Consider the following 19,769-nt stretch of genomic DNA (forward strand, 5'->3'; position numbering starts at 1 on the left):
TCAGAGGCAGGTCGGATGGCAGAAGGAAACCTTACTGAGACTAAATACATCATAATTTACATCATAATTTATCACACAGCAAGGTTTAGAGGTTTTGGGGCAGCCATGGAGAACAAGGAAGGGAAGAAGCTTCTGCCCAAGAAATAGAGGCCACAGAGGGTTCTATGCCAGGGTCAGCCCCTTCCCCCAAGCTGAGACTTGGCATTGCTGGCATGGATGGAAGAGCCAAGAAGTGCAAAAACAATGAAATGGGGCCACCATCAATGAGGAGGCATCGTGCAATGCCAGCACTTGATTTGGAAAGTATTCATAAGGCTTTTCTTGGCTAGGATATTTAAGACAAAAATAGAAATATTCTCATCAATGATTTATAAGATTGCTTTAGAGGAATGGGGCAGAACCCAGTATAACAAAGAGCAGAAAAGCAGCCTCCTAACTTGTCACTGGGCTGGAGAACGTGGGCCAGAGGAGAGAAGCATGAGCGGGTGCTTCTGGTTCCTAACACAGAAATTCTTCTTGGGGTAGAATTCTCCAGAGGTGAGATCTGAAAGGTGCATATGTTTTATAGAGAATAACAACCTGAACTGGCAGCCAATCAGACAGAAATACTATTCCAAGCAGTGAACATCTCTTCTGGTCTCCACTCTTGAAAGAGGTGGAGATAGAGACCAAGGAATGAAACAAGAACAGATTTAGAAAGAGCAGAAGGTAAGAGAAAGCCTTCCCACAATAAGGTAAGGTCATTTCACAGTTATGCGCTGAGCTTATTATAAGCTCATTCCTGGAGTCTGTTGTTTTCAATTATGCACGAATTTACCCCACCTCCGGGACTCTCCATCAGAAGCACAGGGGATGGGAGAGGAAAAGTCACTAATTTCAGACCGGCACCTTGCACCTGCACTGCTGCCAGGCCCAGGCCCTGACACCGCCTGACTTTACACCATCTGGCCTGAAGCTCCCCAGCCAAGCTTCCTGAAACTCAACATTGCATCAAGTCACCACTCATGGGGGTGACTTTTCTGCACCCTATTCCTTAATTGTGCTCAGTCGCTCAGTCGTGTCCGACTCTGTGCTACCCCATGGACGGTAGCCCTCCAGGCTCCTCTGTCCAGGGAACTCTCCAGGCAATAATACTGGAGTGGGCTGCCATTTCTTTCTCCAAGGGATTTTCCCAACCCAGGGCTCAAACCCACATCTCTTACCCACATTGGCAGGTGGGTTCTTTACCTCTAGTGCCACCTGGGAATACTCTACTACAGGGTGAAAATTCTACTCAGACTGACATACCTGAAGCTCTCCAGTCACCCGGTCATTGAGGATTTATTGGGCACACAGGATGCTAGGCTCTGGGGTGAAGAACTGAACAAGAAAGGCATCATTGTGCCCTTGAGGAGCTTAGAGTCTACCAGAGCTGGGGGAGCAGGGAGGAATCACCCAGTAACTTAGTCAATTAATAACAATTGTGCAGATGGCTATAAAAAGGAGTGAGGATTAGACTGATGCCAGCTGGGGCTGAGACACCCAGCACAGGACAGAGGACATGACAAGACAGGCTTAGAAGGAGAAGCAGAGGGGACAGGGGGCGTTATGAGGGTCCTGGAATAACAAGCCTAGGAGATCATTCTCCATCCTGCAGGCAATGGGGAGTCACTGAAGGCTTTTGAGGAGGGAGTTGGCATGACCAGATCTAGTATTTAGAAATCCCAGTCTGTGTGCAGAATGAAGTGCATGTGGGTCAGAGAAGGTAAAGTCAATGGCAAAGAGACTCGGTAGAAGAACACAGCAATAGTGTAAGTGAGAGAGAATATTCAGGTCTGGTGGGTAAGAGGGGATGTGGAGAGAGCTGGCAGGACGTGGTGGCCAAGCGCATCTGTAGGATGAGGCAGATGATACAGTCAGGAGTGATTCACACTCTGGCTGAGATGACTGGTAGATCACAGGGCTAAAATGAGGATCTCACGTGGGGGGATCTTTTTTCTCATGGGAAGACAGAACCCCTGAGTCTGAGGGTCTTTTGATAGAAAGTTGTCAATAAGAGGTTGAAGCTCAGGAAAGCAGAGGAGACTGAACATGAGTTATTGGCACCTTCAACCTGTTTAGGGAATTATCAGCTTGTACCCTAGGAGACTGTGAGGCCTTAAAAAAAAAAAAAGATAATTGAAAGCTGGCACCAGGGCAACCCAGCATTTAAGGATGAAGAGAGAAAGGGCTCAGTCTAGGGGACAAATGAGAAGTAGTAGGTGAACAAAGAGAACAACGTATTTCTTAAAAGAGAAGGAAGATGGTTCAAAGAAGTGGTTGGTAGCATTAACACAAAAGCTAAAAAAGGTAGTCTCTAGATTTGGCCAAGGAAGACACTGATGGCCTTAGTAAGAATAATCTGGGTCAAGTGGGAAAGACAAAAGCCACTCTAAGCATATTACAGATGAGAATCAACAAAGCAGAGAAAGCAAGGGTAACCACGGGAACGGAAAAACATGGGAACATCTTGGGAGAAGGGAGTCATTGCAGGCCTTTTTAAAGGAACTGGCCCATTGCTGGAGGAGGTTAGGCAGACCAGAGAGACTTCAGGGGTGCTAGGGGATCGAGTCCTCTAATGCTTGCGGCAGTGAAAAAGATGACCCCTAAGCCCCATGCCAAATCTGAGATTCCAAGTCTCTCTGGAGCCACAGTCATTCCACAGGGTCTGTCAAGGACGGACAGCCAAACTTCAGCATCAGCGTCAGGATAGCAGGGTTAGAGGGGGAGCTTTCCTGCACATCTTGGACTTGAGGCAAGGAACATGTCCATCTTCCCTAAAAAAAACACCTGGAGGCCACATGGCTCAGGCTTGAGAAAGGGACTCAGGACAGAACCCATTTCCTCCCCCTAAGAGAACATCAGCTCCCCCTGGTAGGGATCCAGAGAAATAGGATCAGGCTGAAAACAAACTGCTCAGCGGCAGAGCTGACCCGCCCGGCCACCTCTGTGCCTCTCCCCAGGGCAGAGGCACTGTTCCCCTGGGCTCCCGGCGAACTGCGAAGCAGAGAGCATCCCGTGCCTCTGCCTCCCCATGGGCCCTGGCCTGGCCAGCCTGCTGAGGCAGCCTTCCCGAGAGCCAGCAACTCCGCTGCCCATGTGGCCTCAGCCCTCGACCCAGGAACACAGAGGAGGGAGAGAGGAGGAAAGACAGACAGACAGGGTAAAAAGAAAGCACAAGGGAGAGAGAGAAAGAAACAAAGACATGCTGAACAATGAAGAAACAGGCATTTATAACTAGAGGGCTAAGTGCACGTGTGCATGAAAGAGAGAGAAAATGAGAGCGCCCTGGCTTCTATATCTGACCCTTGAGCAAGTCACTTTACCTCTTTGGATGTTAATTGCCGGATGTGTAAAATGAGAAAAGTGGATTAGAAGATGCCTAAGGTTCCTTTCAGGTGGAAAATCCTGTGTTTCTCAAATTCTGTATCTGTATATATATAGCACCCCCAGAGGCCAAAAGCATTAGCAGCACAAAGAAAATATAATAAACCCCAGTAAGGGTGAGGTGCTCACCCGTGTGTGTCTGACAAACACGTGAACACATGCACACGGGCCCATGTACACACACACACACACACACACACACACACACACACACACACACACGTGGGGCACTCTGTTTCAGGGTCTGCCTCTCAGTGAAGGACGTGGTTTAGAGCCCATTAGAGCTCACACATAAAACTTGTCTGATCAATTTACAGTCACGCCTCTTCTACATACTAGGAAATGCTAAATCTCAACTAACCTAAATATTTGACAAATGAATCATTTTAGATTGTCAGGCTTTCTAAGTAGCTAAGGATTTACTCTTCAAATGATCAAAACTAGTTTTAAAAGCCACCCAGAGGGATACATTTGGTTTTTTTGTATTATAAGCAGACTCTGCCAAACCCAGCTTCAGTGTGGCTTCCCAACAGGGCTGCTTGTCCTGCTGCCTGGCGCTGTGCCAGGCTGGCCCCTCAGTGGAAAGGCCACCCCCCAGTGCCCCCAGACATAGCAGTAGGAAGGAACAGACTACAGGAGGCTTCCTGATTGGGGGAAAAGAGCCAGGAATGAAGACAAGAAAGAGCAGGTGTTCTCGCTACAGAGCATACCTGTCCCACCCCAGAGCTGGGCCTTAAGCAGGGAAGGAAGGGAGAGAGAAAAAAGCACATTTTCAAAGGAAGTTAAAAGCTGGGTGCTGGGCAGTACCTCCTGTTTGGGTGGCTCCACGCAACCTGGAGCCACCGCTAGCGGGGCGCACGCGTGCTAAGTCATTTCGGTCGTGTCTGACTCTGTGATCTCATAGACCGTAGCCCGCCAGGCTCCTCTGTTCATGGGATTTTTCCAGGCAAGAAAACTGGAGCGGGTTGCCATGCCCTCCTCCAGGGGATCTTCCCGACCCAGGATCTAACCTGTGTCTCCTGCATTGGCAGGCAGGTTCTTTAACCACTAGCAGCATCTGGGAAGGGGTTGTGTATAAAACAGGAGTGGATTTAGGCAGGAAGATGGGGTTAAACAAATTTTTTTCATCTATTCTTTCTCCCTGTCCATTCTACCTGCCTGAGGTATGGGAGAATTCCAGAAGCTATCTGGTTGCCCTCTGGGGTGGGAAACACGGAAAGAACCCTTCCAAGGGTGTGGTGGGGGGCACTCAAAGCCTGGACCATGATGTCCAGCTGGGGCCTGGTGGGCAGGGGAACTTGTCAGCTCCTACTCTAGGACACCCATGGTGGAGATTCCCCAGGAGCCTGTGGAAGCACAGACAACCGCAAGGACAGCCCAGGGCCCCTCCTCCCCATCACAGCATGTGTAAGCTTCCCCCACCTACAGAGGAGAAGAGAAAACCCTCCAAAGGTGGAGAATTTGCCCATATGAGACGATCACTAATAGTAATCAGAGTGACTGACCACTAATGAACGCTCCTGAAGCCTTCCTCTCCCCCTGGCATGGAAGATCTAGGCCGGGGGAGTCAAATGGCAGCTAAAGAAAATAAAGGCCACTGTGTGTCTGCCCCCATCAGAGTGAAGTAAATGCAGCTGCAGGTGGTAGCTGGCGGGGCTGGCTCTGGCCCTGTCCTCTCCTGCTGCCCCCGCCTAAGGATCTTCCAGTCCTTCCTGAGAGGTCTCACCACAAGGCTCAGGGCCAGGGACCCGAGAACAGGGGCATTTCCAGCCAGAGAGGCAGGGCAGAGCTGGAAGAGGCCAGAGACACACACCAGCTACTGGGGGAGGAGGGAGGTGTGGGCACCCGTGTGGCCGGAGACTTCTGCCCCGTCAGAACACGAGCTAGGGTAGCAGAGAGGAGAGGCCGGCTCCTTCTGAGACACCAACTTCAGGCCAGCCTCAGACTTAGCTTGTAAGATTCGAGGGGCCAGAGAAGGCTTCAGGCTACCCCCAAACTATCTTCCAACAAAGCCCTCTTGCTGAGACAAAGGACTGAAGAATAAAAGAGCCTGTAAGAATATTCAGGCAAAGGGTGAATTGGGAAGTGGACAAGGAGTATCCCCTGGGTAGACTGGGGCCTGGACAGGTGGTGGACCCAATGAAGACAGGGTCCTAGGCATCTGGACCTAGTCCACAGACAGCCCAGAGCCCATTGTGCCTGCCAATAAGAGCACAGCCAGGGCACCCTCTGGACACAGTGGTCTTTAAAGCTCTCAGGCCCTGGACCCTCTGGCTGATGGTCCAGGAGACCCCTGACTCTGCTCACCACAGGCCCCAACAGGCCCCACAGCCCGTGGTCACCTCTTTGCTCTAGACCATGTCAACACACACATAGGCATACTCACAGACAGACACACAGACACATGCCAAGATGACAGCACTCAGGATAAGGGGACTCACTCAGAGTCAGGCCTCCCCCTTGCGATCCTGGTCATTTTATTATTAGATTCTCAGGGGTGTGAAAATAGAAAATAGCCTCAGATTCCACCATCTCTCAGTGCTGGCACAGACCCTGCCTATTGTTTCACAGCCTAGAAATGTACTTTTACCACCATCATGGTCATCACCATCACCACTGTGGGGCCAGAGAGATAAACCAGATAGATGGGAGAGGGCCCTGGTCAGGAGCTGCAAGGATCAGGCCCTGGCAGAGATGCTCAGAAGGATATGGATCAAAGTTGGGAAAGGGAGATGTGAAGAATGACCAAAGCTCAGCTTTATCCCATCTGCGCAGAAAGATGCTTTATGAATCAAAACGGTGGAGGACAGGTGAGCTGTGCCCACACAGGACCAAGGGTACCTGCTTCCAACTCAAGGGCCATAAGGGCCTCAGAGTAGCAGAGACCAACGCTACTGCAGTGATAGAGACAGCTGTCCAAAGGAAGTGGCACTGAGCAGAGTCCCCAAGGCAGGGTAGGACTTCCACAGAGAGCTGCGGAATCAGCCAACTCAATTTTGATTTCTCACTCTGACACTTCCTGGCTATGTGACCCTAGGAAAGACACCTAACCTCTCTGATCTTCAGTAGCCTGATTTGTAAAATGCCAATGCCTCCCTCATAGGGATGCAGAGAGGAGGAACTAAGCCACTGTGGGAGCAGAGCAGTAGTTAGCAAGTGGCTGGTAGCACCAGGGAAAAAGTAAACAAAGGCAAAGAAGTTAAATGCGGACAGTGTGTGCATAAATGCAGGGGCCAGAGGACACAGGGACGGCTGGGGACGACCCAGAGGGTCAGGCCCCAGAAAGCTCAGGTACCCGGGCTGGATGAGGATGTGACTGGAGGGAGCCCCATCTCTGATGAAGCTACAGCCGTGGAGTTGGCGGCCCTGCCAAACAAGTTGTCAGACCAGCCCTTGAGAGCTTCCTTCTCATTGGTCCTGACTGACGGAAATCAGCAGGCCGGCTGTGCGGGCCGGGCAGCGCAACCGACAAGGCCCCAGGGACAGCTTAAGTGGACAATAATTGCAGGTTATTATATACCGGGCTGCAGCCAAAAGCCCGGCGGCTATTAAGTGTGATTGGGAGAAATAATCAGGAGAAGGAGGAAGGATGAGTGAAGCGAGCTGCTCGTTCTGTTCCCAGGGCTGCTCTGAGGCCGGGGCTGTAGGAAGGCAGGATGGGGTGGGCGGGGCCAGGTAGATTACGATAAGCACCCTACACTCCGGGAAGCAGCTCCATCGTTCCTTGCTGCCGATTCTCCCTGCTTCCCACGATTTGTGCAGAGCAAGGATTACAGTTCCCAACCCATAATTCAGAGAATAAGACCCAGAGAGGGGAAGCAGGCGGCCCAATGACAAAGTGAGTCTTGCCCGAGTCCCACCAAAGCCAGGATTGAGGCTCCCTGTTATCTAATGGCCACAGAAGTGACTCTTGGCATCAAGCCCATCAAGGCTCCGTGCTACCCTCAGTGGGGTGGCATCATCTCAGAACTGGGACTGGGAACACGCATTAAGACCCAGTGGGTCTTTCCGTGTGGATCTCAGGCAGGACAAGAGCAAGGAACTGGGATATGCAGAGGAGAGAGGCTTATAACAATATGATTGATTATTTCTTAGAGCTATATATATTCATTAGATCCTTCTCTGGCATACAAGGAGAAATGTATGTCCATTTTCTAGATGAGGAAACCAAAAGTGATCACATGACTTGCCCCAGGCGGGGCAGTGATGCAGTCAAGGGCAGGGCTGGTGGGACAAGGCTGGTCTGGGAACTTGCAGACCACACTCCGGATCTGCCTACTGGCAAAGACCTTGGCAGAGGTAACCTTACTCCGTCCTCTGCCACCAGGCCAGGAGGACTTTATCCAGGAGGACTTCATCCCGCTGGTCAGAGTTTCCCATTGCATCAGTACCAGAGGTGGTTCTGTGTTTCCAGGCCAAGGGTGACATGAAGTTGCCCTGGTATGATGTGTGGACCACATGTTCCCAACTTCCCACCTCCCACCCCTCCGCTCCTCCAAGCCCACAACTCAGTGTGGATCCAAGAAGGAGACACCCTCCTCCTTGAAGCACAAACACCATGAACAGCTTCAAGGAGATGCCCGGAGACCAAACACTGCCTTCCTTATTTCCTGCAGTAGCTTTCATAGAGACAGCCCTGCCCTGATGGGGACACCAAAGTGTGGTGGTGAGCAGTGGATCAAGCCCCAGCTCCTCCAAACACAGCACCTCAGCAGACATCCAGAAAAGTCTGCACCAGCTTAGGGCCACCCTCGGGTCCTGATGACCCATCCCTCCCTCCACAGACTGCCTCTCCCCAGCCAGGCCCCCTCAACCAGGCCTCCCCAGCTGCCCCCCCACCACCGACCCCGTCTGGAAATGACCCTGCTTTGGGCCACAGGAGAGCAGGAACCTCGGGCAGGGAGGGATCAATTACACTGTGACTCAGCTAGAGGGGCACAGAGCCAGGGTGTGAGTCACGGAGCCTGCCCACCGCCTCCTTCTCTGGACGGGGGCCAGTCATGCAGGTCTGTGTGGGAGCCTCCCGGGGGTCGGGCATACAGATGTGTGGGTGCAGGCTCCCAGGCAGTGGGGGGTGCCGGGTGTGCTACAATGTGGGCCCTTCCCAAGCCTAAGTGAGGTGGGCATCGCTGAACTGCTGGGTGGGGAGAAACCCATGAGGCCCCTCCCTGACACAGGCTCTGCTCCCCCAAACACCTTCACAACACTATACCCACAACCAGATACTTACATTACTTTTATCTCCCCAACACACTCAGAGGACCACTGAGGAGAAACCCCAACTGTCCTCTTCCTCAGAAAATACCCATGTCCTGTTATGCATGGTCTAAATGCTATTTCCAGCTACAGTTTATATTTATCCCTGGAAAGGAGAGCCTTAGTTTACTTTTTAATAAATCCACTCACAATAATCACAGCTCACCTTTAATGGCAGTGGGGCAGACACGATATATTTATTACCTTTTAGGACATAAAGATCGCCTCTTTATGACAATCATATGCAGTGTTATCATGCCCGTATTTCAGATAAGGAAACTGAGGCTGAGAGCAGGACTTCTGTGGCTGGTGGGTTAAAAACCTGTCTGATTTCAAAGTTCAGACTCTTTCTATACACAGTGCATGCACTATGCATACATGTCTCTATAGTCAAAGTCATATACATATTTTTAAGCAATAAATTCCCAGTCGTATTTATAGACTGTGTTTCTTTAAATTTTACTCTGCACAAGATTTATATGAATGTGTCTGCTTAGTAAGAGAGCAGAATTTACATACACAACTTTGCTTAAACACTTTGAAAGAATTTAAACTTATTAAAAGAAGGTTGCCATCTGGAAATTATTTGCTGGGAGGAGGATGGTTCTTAAAAACCTATGGTACCTTCTTTAAATATTCCTAGTGGTAGCAAACCTTCAGCCTTTGAATGTGGAAATGACCTGTGGGAAATGGGCCCAGTAAAGTGTCCCTCCCACTCAGCACATGTCTTGGGCTGGAGGTGATGGGTGATTTCTCCCTTAAATACCCGGTCTTTACCTTCTTTGTCCCGGTCTTGTGCCATTGATAATACTCTTCTGTGTTAACAGATGGTCAGAGAGTTCTTACCCTGAGTCTTTCCTGTGGGCTCAGCCTGCTGCAAACCCCTACCCCATGGCCACCTGCCACCCTGGAACACAAGCCTACATCCTGCCCTGGCCTTCACTACCCAACTTGACCGTGCCGTGGGCCCTCTCCACCCGCTACCCATCTCTACTTCTCTCTCCCCAAACCAAGCAGCTGCAGATTCCTTGTCAAGCTCTTGTCAGCCCTCAGCTGCTGGGTGAGGGGTCCACACAGATGCATGATTCTGAATCCCCTAGAAAACAACCCTTTGAAGAAACAGCCCAATGTAAACGTCCTGCTAGCTCACCTTCCCCAGCCCCCTTCCAGTTGGGGTCTCCTCCAACCACCTCACTCCAGGTCACCAGCACATGTCCACTGCCAGCAGATGCTGGATTTCTTAATCCCCAAAACTATGTGAAGGGTGCCATGCCAGCCTGAGAACCTGGCAGCAGTAGGGAGAATTCAGATGAGAGAGCACGGATAGAAGCTATGCGTCCAGCAAGTTTATCAGAGAAATCACGGCCCCGAGAAAGTGACATGTATGCACAGCACTGGGTGTGTGTAATAAACATAAGTCACTATTCCAGCTTCTAAAGTGAGCCCAGTGTCTGAAAACCTCAGGGCTCATGTACAATAAATTAACATAATTAAAAACTAATTAGTAAAACATCACAATTAAAAGGACTTGCTACAGCAACACCTCACAGGTAAGAAGGGGCCGCGGAGTGCCAGCATCTGGTACCCAGGGCAGGCCCCAGGTAGAGGCGCTGATGACGCCTCGCTCACCCTGAAGGATGCCGCTCCCAGGAGCATGCTGAGAAACAAGTAGGCAGCAAGTGAGGGCACCCACTGAGGGTCCCACTCAGGCCCCAGCTGGAGGAGGCACACCTCCTCCTCTGCAGGATGTGGAGGGGCCTGGGCCAGCCCCTCAGCGCCCCCCTCACTCCCCACCCGCAGCGTATAGTGATGCTCTGACAATACTAGCTGATCAGACATTGATCTAAGCACTTGCCCTGCATCTACTCATTTACCCCTCATCACCATTTAACGAGGAAGCTTCTATTCCTCTTCCTATTTCACACGTAAGAAAACAGAGCCACAAAGAGACTAAAGAACCTGTCCAAAGTCCCAGAGTTAGTAAGTGGGAGAGGCAGGACTTGAAGCCAGTTTCACCTAAACACAGTCATAAGCACCTGCTCCTGGTGGACGGAGTGCTGGCTCCTTTCTAAGAAAAAAAATAAATAAGTGTTTAGAAAAGATAAACTCCCAACGCTTCAGTTCAAATAAGATAACTTTCTCTACACCTTTCCGTCGCCTATTTTGACCCTCAGTTTCTGTTCTCACCGTAACAGTTTTCACATGAGAACCGTGAGTCAGCCTCCCAGGTACTGTCTCCCCTTCTTGGATGTGATGTGAGGAAGGAAACGAGGGTGGCAGAAAGGACCCCAGTCTCCATGTTACAAAGGAGGAAGCTGAGACCCAGGCAAGGCATCACTAGGTCCCTCCCACTGACTTCAGGCTGGCCCAGCCCCAACCGGGGATGCAGGAAGCAGGATTCCAGAGGCAACATCTCCAGGTCTGTCTGTCCTGCCCTTCCATTTCCTGCCCGCCCTCAGCGAAAGTGAGGCAAAGCCTGGATCGGCATGAAAGCCTGGAACAGGAACCTGGAGGGCACATGCATACTGACCCAAAGGCGGGAGACTCCCCGTGGCATTTCCTGCCACTGCCCAGGCCCAGGGGCTCCCACAAGACCAAGGCCACATGTCCCAAGGGGCTCAGCCAGCCAGGAGAGAAGCCCAGAGGCCCCTTACCAGCCCTGCCACTTACCTGAGCTCCAGGAGGCAGCCAGTCCCTTCTGGGGAGTCCCTGGGTTTCCCACAAACACGCTGCGGACCACCTCCAATTCTCTTCCTCCCTCCAGGGTTCACTCTCCTGGCCAGGCCTGCTGAGGGCTTAGGACAGGACAGGGGAGCCCTTCAACTGTGCACTCTGGGTGGCAGGAGACTGCTAATTAACTGAGAAAAGGCAGATGCTGTTTTCCTGTTTTTTCCCACCTCAATTACTGCTCCTTATACCACGAAATCTTCCCAAATTATTCAAGGACAGAACCCCTGGGCTTATGAGGAATATAGAAAAACAGACTTCCGAGGCTGCCTTAAGCCTCGCCTTGCCCACCCTACCTGCCTCAACGCAGGAGCCTTACCTCTTCAGCATCCTGCAGAGCCCAGAGCCCCTTGTCCTTTTCAGGCCCGGCAGCTCCACCCACTGCCTCAACCTCTCTCATCTCTTCCCAAGTGGACCCACCACTTCCTGCAGGGCCAGATCAGAGCTCACCCCACCAGCTAGCCAACCCTGGCTGCCACTGCAGCGTCACCCTCTCCAGGATCCCATGGCACAACTCTCCCGCAACTTTCCCTCGAGCCCGCAACTGAGTCTTGCCCTTGGCTGGTTTACCAGGCTCTGAGTCAGTCTCTTGGCCCAACAGCGAGCAACTGAGCCTCTCTTTTTCTCCAACCTCCCCTCACTGCCCTCTGCAGGGCTGGGCAAGCAGTTCACTCCAGAAGGACTTTAACTGGAGGTCTGGTCTCTGCTGGGGGTGCCCCATCAGACCGAAGCTCTGTTTTCAGCTGGCTCTCAACAAAACCTTAGAGAACAGATACTTCTTGCCCTCCTAGCCCTAAGGCCAGGCCATCAGCCAGCTCTTTGGCCATCTACCCTTCCTTATCCCGCCCATTTTACCTCAAGGCTGCTACCCCCATCACAAATCACCACACACAGCTCAGGGTCGTCTTCTGTTTTCCCTCGTGTGGATGTGGAACTCCTCGGCCAGGAAGACATTTAACCATCTGTTGCCGTTTGCTGTTCTGGGGCTTTTCACTTGGGATGACTTTGGTCTTTCTAACAAGATAGCTGGGTCTTCCCAGGCCTGTCCTTTCTCTGTTGCTGCCAGGGGAGAAAAGGACAGGCTGGATCAATGTAAGAATGACTGAGTGGGTGCCTCTAAGCCAAGTTGCTGTGCATGTTCTACCCTGCTTGTGTCTCACCCTGGGCTTTGAACTCCTTCTGGGAGAGAGTTTGCCCAAGGAGAGTCCCAGGGACAGGGGGGCCTGGTGGGCTGCCGTCTATGGGATCGCACAGAGTCGTACATGACTAAAGTGACTTAGCAGTAGCAGTTGCAGCCCCTATCCTTAGAGTCCATTTGAATGAACACAGCCTTGCTCCCAAAATCAAATTAGACATTGGGATCTAGAAACTCCACCCTAGCACCTGCTGCGTGCCCTTGCCTCTCCCGATGGCTTGGTTCCCGCCCTCCGCCAGGTCTCAGTCTCAACTAAGAAAGAAGATTCACAGGCAGGAGAGCCCATGCAGGTCTGAGGGTGTGTGGTCATGGCCAAAGCTGCAAACGTGGTTCTGTGGGTACCAGAGGGAGGGGAGTAACGGTCCCCCAGCTGGAGGGGAGCTGAGCACAATGAGGCCCTCTTCCCTTCTTGAGGAGGAGGGGGGCAAAAGGAAGTGACGAGCAGGAAGCGAGAGGCTGCACAAGGATACCCCTGAGTCAGGATTCCCACCACATGGATGGGGTGCCTTACATCCCCAAAGATGAATCAGCATCAATGTGTAAACCCCAAAGGCAGAGAGCAAATGAGAAGCAATTGTTTGCAGCTCCCCTTCCATTTGCCAGCCTTCTCCCTCTCAGTGGATGGAACAATTGTGGCCACGAAGTGGCACTTGCAGAAAAAGTTTTCAATCTGTTTAAATGCCACAGTGAGTCATACTTTGCCCCTATCTTCCTCTAATTACATTTCTCTTTGATGATTGAAGGTTAAAAAAATGTAAGTCTTTCTAGGTGATCAAGGACAAGGAGGCCAAAGCACCAACTGAACCACGTTCTTTACTGTCTTCTCAGGGGCCCTTTATGTTCTGAGACACATGTCTGTGTCATGGTAACCCTATCTCTCAGCTGTGGCTGAGAGGAGGGAGCCGAAGAGATCCTCACTGCGTCTTTAAGAGATCCTGCCTTGGCAGAAGCCGCTCCTGGCCCAGAAAGCTGGGGGGAGGTGGGGTGTTTTACCATACACCTGCCCTGGAGCTAAAAGTTGAAGAATGTGCAAGGGAAGACAGCCCAGATCCAAAATAAGCCGTCCTCAGATGGGAGAGAGGGGAGAGTCAGGAACCTTCCTTAGGGAAGAAGAGGCTCTTCATAGCTTCAGGTCCAGGGTCCGGATGTGAAGAGGAACCAGGGTGCAGGAGGCAGATGCGCAGAAAAGCACGAAGCAAGGAGTCTTTGCAAGCCTCTGAAATAACCAGACGTTCCCCTTTCAGTAACAACTCCATGCCCCAACTCACTCCTGCCCAGGGGCTGCTTTTATTTATGTATTGGCTATTATTATTAATAATAAAATATGAATAATGAAATGCCTATGAATAATTTATTTGAACCTGGAGGGAAGGGGCTGAGGGTCAGAAAGAAGTGGACCGTGAACCTCAGTCCCCTCTTCTGTGCAGGCCCTTCCTTCCCCAGCCCTCCTCAGCTCACTCTCTTTACTTCCGCTGGTCCTCATTTCACTTTGGCAGGTGGGGGAGGCAAGGAGAAAAAGAGGCTTCAAGAAGGAATCACTCTCCTAAACTCCCCTTTTACGGCAGAAAATACATTCCACTCTGTTGTGTGATTCTGGGAGTAAGTATCAGCGCCACAGGATAATGTTGGAAGTGAGGTTTTGAACAAAGTTATTGGCCTCTGCTGATGTGTCCTGTGGGGAAGGGGACAGGGAGGTCTTAGCCCAGTGGGTGTATGCACACACACACACGCAGAGTATAGATACAAACAGGGTCTAGGTACATAACCACACTGCCTCCACACAAGCACCCATAATCCTGACAGACATACGCACCCATCTCCCAGCCACCAGCTCAAGCCCTCCGTGTGGCTACAAGGGACACGGGGCTTTATTAGAGCACTTCATGGGCACACCAAGCCCACAGCCACATGTCAGGGAAGCTCTCCGTGTGAGTTTCTGTTGCAGTCCTTCAACTTGGGCGTTTTTTAGACCATCAGATAACACTGGATAATGTAAGCCCTGAACCGAGTTATGAACCCACTCTACTTACACAAGATTCCATCAAGCAAAGGCAGGAGTGTCTTAAAATGAAAGGATGAAGTTCCACAATTCTCAGAACTGTACTTGCTGTGAGGGTTGGGCTCGGGATCGTCAGGGAGAGGTGTCCTGGCTGGACTCCGGGCCTGGGGCAGCGAACCTCGGGGCCTCCTCCGGCGCTGGAGAGCTTGGCGGCGTCGTGGCTGTACCAAACGGGCTGGGTCTCGGTTTTCAGGCAGCTAGGGTCTCATTTCTTTAACTTAAATTTTAAACATATCGTCTAGTAACGTCACGTAAGCCGAGGGCAAGGAGAGAGAAACGCAAAACACCGGAAAGGGACCGACGGGGACCAGTCCAGGGTCACACCATCAGCTCTGCCCCGCAACCCGCGAGGGAGCGGCGTGTTATCTTATTTGTCCGGTTTCTGAAGCCGAGAAGAGGCTGTCCTGGAAACGCCAATATAGGAGAGCATGGGGAGCAGGTAAATATCATTAAAAAGGAAAATCTGCTTTCCCAAATCAAGTTCACTACCAGCCTTGGCCCCCAGAGGCGGGGCTGCTCGAACCCAGCTCCCGCGCCAGCCACTCCCTCTCCGGCGCAGCCGACGTCCCGGCCACCGCGGGCCCGATGGGGAACCCGGCGGAGTCCGAGCTGGGCGGCCAGACCCTCGGCCCTCTCCCTCACGTGCCGCCCAGCCCCGCACTTCTGCAGCGGGAAGTGCTGCAAACGAAGCCCGTGTGGGGCAGCGCACGCAGCGGGTGTCTGAGTCCGGCCGCAGCCCGGAGAGCGACTCGGGGACTTTATTTCTTTTGATGGTGGCTTTACAAAAGAATAATAATAAAAAAAAAAATTTTTTTTTTTCAATTTGAACCAGTAAAGCAGACAAGGGCAAAATCAAGCCAGTCCCTCGTGCTGGCTCACCGGCCACCGAGCCCAGAAGCTGCCTGCTTCCCCGCCTGGCGAGCGGCCGACGCGCCCGGCTCCTACCTTCCTCCCGCCAGCCGCCTGCCGGTGCAGCCGCTGCGCTTCGGGGCGGGGAGGCAGTCCCGGACGGAAACACCCACCTCCAGCCTTCGCGGGCGGGCTGGGACGAGGGTCGGGCCCCGAATTTCTACGCCCCGGCCCCCCGGCGCGGCCCGACCGCTCCCCAGACCCGTCCTCCCCAGGTAGCTCGGGTGGCTGTAGACAGTTTTGCGGGAGGGCGAAGATTTGGGGTTGCTCTGGCAGGTTGGGGATGCGAGGAGGGAAAAAGGCAGAGAAAGAGAGCGCGCGCGCGCGAGAGAGAGCTCTTGTCTATAGATTTACCCACATAATATATATTTATGTAGCTTTTTTTTCTCTCGACACTGATCAATGCGCACTCGGATCGCTGGGCGGACTTCCTCCAAGCCGGCTCGCTTTTTCGAGTCTAAATAAATAAATAAAGAGAACCAGATGGGAGGAAAAGAAGCGCCCATTCTACCTTCGCCGCCGCCCCGCCCGCCATCCCAGCCTTTGCTTCGCCCGCCTGGCGCCCTAATAGAGAGCAGCTCGGTGGATAACGCCCCCCTACATACCCACGAGAAAATGAAAATCAATGTTTTGTTTTGTTTTTTTAAGAAAAGACAAAAAGTTGCACCTGCTGCTATGAACAAAAAGAACCCCCAAAACGCAAACGAGGAGATCAGAAACCCCGTTCCTAACTGGCACCCGCTCCCCGCGGCCGCCGGGCCCGGAATCTCAGCGCCTCCCGAAGAGCCATGCGCCTGGCGCTATTTATAGCCGGGGGCCGTCTCGGACTGTACCACCGCCGCTCGCCGGGGCCGCCGACGGGGGAGGCGCGGGGGGCCGGCGCCGCCCCACGCCGCCCGGCTCCCAGCCGCCGCCCGCCGCGCGGGGCCCCCCCACCCACTCCCGCCGCATCTCACCCTCTCAGGGCCCCGCGCCCCCCTCTACCGCGCTCGCACACTCGCCGCCCCCACCCCTGGTCTGACTGCGAACTTGAACCGGTCCAGCCTGTTTAAACGGAAAGGACAGAGATCCTGTCTGTTCAATGTAAAAAAAAAAAAAAAAAAAATTAAAAAAAAAAATCAGATCAGACCGAAAGAGAGAGAGAGAGAGAAAGAGAGAGAGAGAGAAGAGAGGGAGGGAGAGAGGGGGGAGAGGAGAGAGAGCGCGAGCGCGAGCGAGAGAAGAGAGGAGAAAGAGAGAGAGAGCAGAGAGCGAGCGCAGAGCGAGGTGTAGAGCAACCGAGGGGGAGAGAACCCGAGTGTGTGTGTGCGTGTGCGTGTGTGAGCGCGAGCGAGCTTGCGAGGGAGAGGAGCGAGAGAGTGCGAGCGAGAAAGAATAAAAGGAAAGAAGATTTTCTCTATGTATATAAAGATGGCCACGTTAGCAAACGGACAGGCTGACAACGCGAGCCTCAGTACCAGCGGGCTCGGCAGCAGCCCGGGCAGCGCCGGGCACATGAACGGATTAAGCCACAGCCCGGGGAACCCGTCGACCATTCCCATGAAGGACCACGATGCCATCAAGCTGTTCATTGGGCAGATCCCCCGCAACCTGGACGAGAAGGACCTCAAGCCCCTCTTCGAGGAGTTCGGCAAGATCTACGAGCTGACGGTTCTGAAGGACAGGTTCACAGGCATGCACAAAGGTGAGTGCACCTTTCCCTCCCAACTTTGCCGGGGAGAAGGAGCGGGCGGGCGGGCCGGGCGGCCGGCGACGAGCGAGCGAGCGAGCGAGCGGGAGACGGCGCGAGAGGGAGCCTCGGGCGGACGCCGAGGAGGGAGGCGCTCGGGCAGCGGAGACCGGGACTAGGGTGCATGGGGCAGCTGCTCGCCGGGGCAAGGCTGGATTTTGGGCAAGAAGCTGATAGACGCGGTTTCGTGAGGGGAGAAGCGGAAGCAGAAGAAGAGAAAGAGAGGATCGAGAGAAATCGGGGCTTGGCTTTTTGGGTCCAGCGACTTGAAAGATTGGGATGGGGACGGCTGCGCCGGCCGAGCCCGGGACGCTGAGCGGACTGGCGGGCTCTCCAGCCGGCCGGGGACCAAGGGTGCTGTCCATCGCCGTGGTGCTGAAAATGCTAACAGGAGATGGTCTTCTCCTTCGCTCCGGGCCAGAGTAGCAGGGAGCGCAGCCGTCTAAAAAGAAGAGAGGTGACAAATTCAAAGAGATATTTTTATTTCGCTATCAATTTGACAGTAAACTCTCCCTGTCGAGCCGTGTGCCTGAATAATCCGGTTGTGGTTTGAGTGGTGGAGGAGGGGGTGGGGGGTTGGTTGTTTGAAGGAAAGAGGGACAAAACCTAAGGCAAGAATTAGCAAGGAACCAGCCATCCCCTGGTAGAGTGGGGGGTCAGGGAAGCCTGAATGATCCCCTCCTCAAGAAAGCAGGCAAGGCTTCGGGAAAAAATGTGTGTGTGAAAGATAGGCATTTTGGAGGGTGTATCCTAAATTATCCCAAACTCACAGTGCAGAGAGGTTTATAGTACATTATTTCTCTCCCTTGAAGCAATCATTGCTAGTGAGTACTTGGAGGAGGGGGAATCAGAATGATCAAAGAATTAAAACCCAGCAACTTTTTAGGAAAGTGGTCATGGGAATTGTCTGCAGCCTGTCTGTTTTCTCCTTGTTTTATTATCTTTAAGGCAGAGCCCCAAACGTGTTCAGTTGTAGAACGTGTGTGGGTGGCTGGTGGGTGACGAAATTAGCCCAGTGCTTGCTCCCTAACCGTAACGTATAGGATGTGCAGCGGGAATTAATCGGGGCTGGAGCTGTGTGGGCAAGTTAAATGCTTTCTGAGAGAGATTGATCGTCAGGCAGAGAGGGAGCACCAGGCTAAGGAAGTTGTAAGGGATGTGTATGGACGTTCCGTTTTTAATAAACAGTAGTGGGGAGAGCTGCTGAAGATGCTGTGTATAGAGCTGGTGGTTTTAAAGATGAAAACACACACACGCACACGCACACCCACCCACACACAGAGAGCAGCCTCATCCTTGGCCACAAATGGGCTATGAGCAGAGCTGATCCTCCGGCACATTAGGTGCAGAGTGCGGAGCTGTCTGGTTCTCTGAGCAGCAGTGGTTTTCACTATCACAACCTCCCTCCTTCTCCAGCCCTCCCTTCATCCGAATACTAAGCAGAGCTCCAAACTCTTCATAGTTGGAGTCCCAGAGAGCAGTTTTTATTGGCTTTAGCATCTTCCAGCTTGCCTGCTGAGGAGTAAATCTTAAAGTTAATGGCATGTTGAGTAGCACAAAAACACAGCAGAATGGAAATATACTGGGTTTGTTGGGGTGGGGTGAGGGTGGGGGCTGTAATGGAAGGAGAAACCAACCTTTATTCAATATGGAGAAAATGTCTGTCTGTTCAGAAGAGAAACTGGAAAGGTGGAATGGGGAGGCAGTCTTCGAAATAATATTTGTTTCCCCTTTTACCACCCTCCCTCTCAAGACAACCATATCTCTGTAGTTTTTCCCTTTCCAATCAAGCTCCCTAGAAGCTAATCAAGGTTTGTATCAAACCTTTGTCATTTCAATATGTCCCCAGATTTTAAAATAGCAATAATGAAAATTAAAAAGCAGAGGTATGGAAATTCTTTGCCCATCTTAATGATAGGTTCTTGTGGGGATTTGAGATTTTAAAGTTTAAAAAAATCAAAATCCACTAGAAGCAAAAAGACAGTTGTGAAGAACTGAGCTTCCTATGAGATCTGGGTTGGAGCACTTTCTTTGCTTCTTTATTTTAAATGAAGATAATCTTAAACAATATTCCTTGTTTTTTTCTCAAGACCCCCCACTGGTATCATCACTCTGTTTCTGATGGTCTGGGGGGCTCCCTTGTATTATAGTAAAGATGTAGAATTATCATTATTTGCATCAGGAAGGCAGAGAAGGTTAAGATATGGTGGTGTCATATGTAACACATCATATATATATATACATACACATATCTGGGCAGAATTCCTAGGACAAGCAAAACTTCATTTTCTAAATAATTCCTCCCCTAAACTGGCTCAGTCAGGGGCAGGCAGGCCCTTTGGCTCCGGGTGCCTCGTTGTCGAAGCTCACCCTTCAGAGCCTGAGTGTATATTTTCCCCTATGAAACTTCCTGCCTCTCCATCCTTTGGATTTTTATAGGCAAGGTTGGGCCACAATGTCCCTAACAGTGCCTGGAAGCTTGGAGAGAG

General features: G+C 52.0%; 1 protein-coding gene and 1 long non-coding RNA gene across 50 annotated transcripts in view; one reads left to right on the plus strand and one right to left on the minus strand.

Moving 5' to 3' along the window:
- Nucleotides 1–8,828: 8,828 nt before the first annotated feature.
- LOC139179391 (uncharacterized) lies at nt 8,829–16,317 on the minus strand. The gene is made up of 7 exons (XR_011563771.1): nt 16,219–16,317; nt 15,910–16,008; nt 14,614–14,803; nt 13,680–13,799; nt 12,244–12,447; nt 11,332–11,456; nt 8,829–10,729 (listed from the first exon to the last, which is right to left on the minus strand). It is a non-coding gene; the product is annotated as an uncharacterized lncRNA (long non-coding RNA).
- A 363-nt stretch (nt 16,318–16,680) lies between these two features.
- CELF4 (CUGBP Elav-like family member 4) overlaps nt 16,681–19,769 on the plus strand; it is a 312,630-nt gene continuing 309,541 nt past the window's right edge. For 18 of the 49 annotated variants that reach the window (XM_070778705.1, XM_070778720.1, XM_070778706.1 and 15 more), the window contains exon 1: nt 16,685–17,235. In XM_070778705.1, coding sequence (XP_070634806.1) covers nt 16,950–17,235 — 286 coding nt within the window. In that variant the 5' untranslated portion in view covers nt 16,685–16,949. Of the gene's footprint in view, nt 17,236–19,769 lie in introns of all 49 variants that reach the window. The other 31 variants (XM_070778703.1, XM_070778718.1, XM_070778704.1 and 28 more) reach the window with 6 other exon arrangements.

The sequence above is a fragment of the Bos indicus genome, chromosome 24 (assembly GCF_029378745.1).
Source record: "Bos indicus isolate NIAB-ARS_2022 breed Sahiwal x Tharparkar chromosome 24, NIAB-ARS_B.indTharparkar_mat_pri_1.0, whole genome shotgun sequence".
In the NCBI taxonomy this organism is placed as follows: Eukaryota; Metazoa; Chordata; class Mammalia; order Artiodactyla; family Bovidae; genus Bos; species Bos indicus.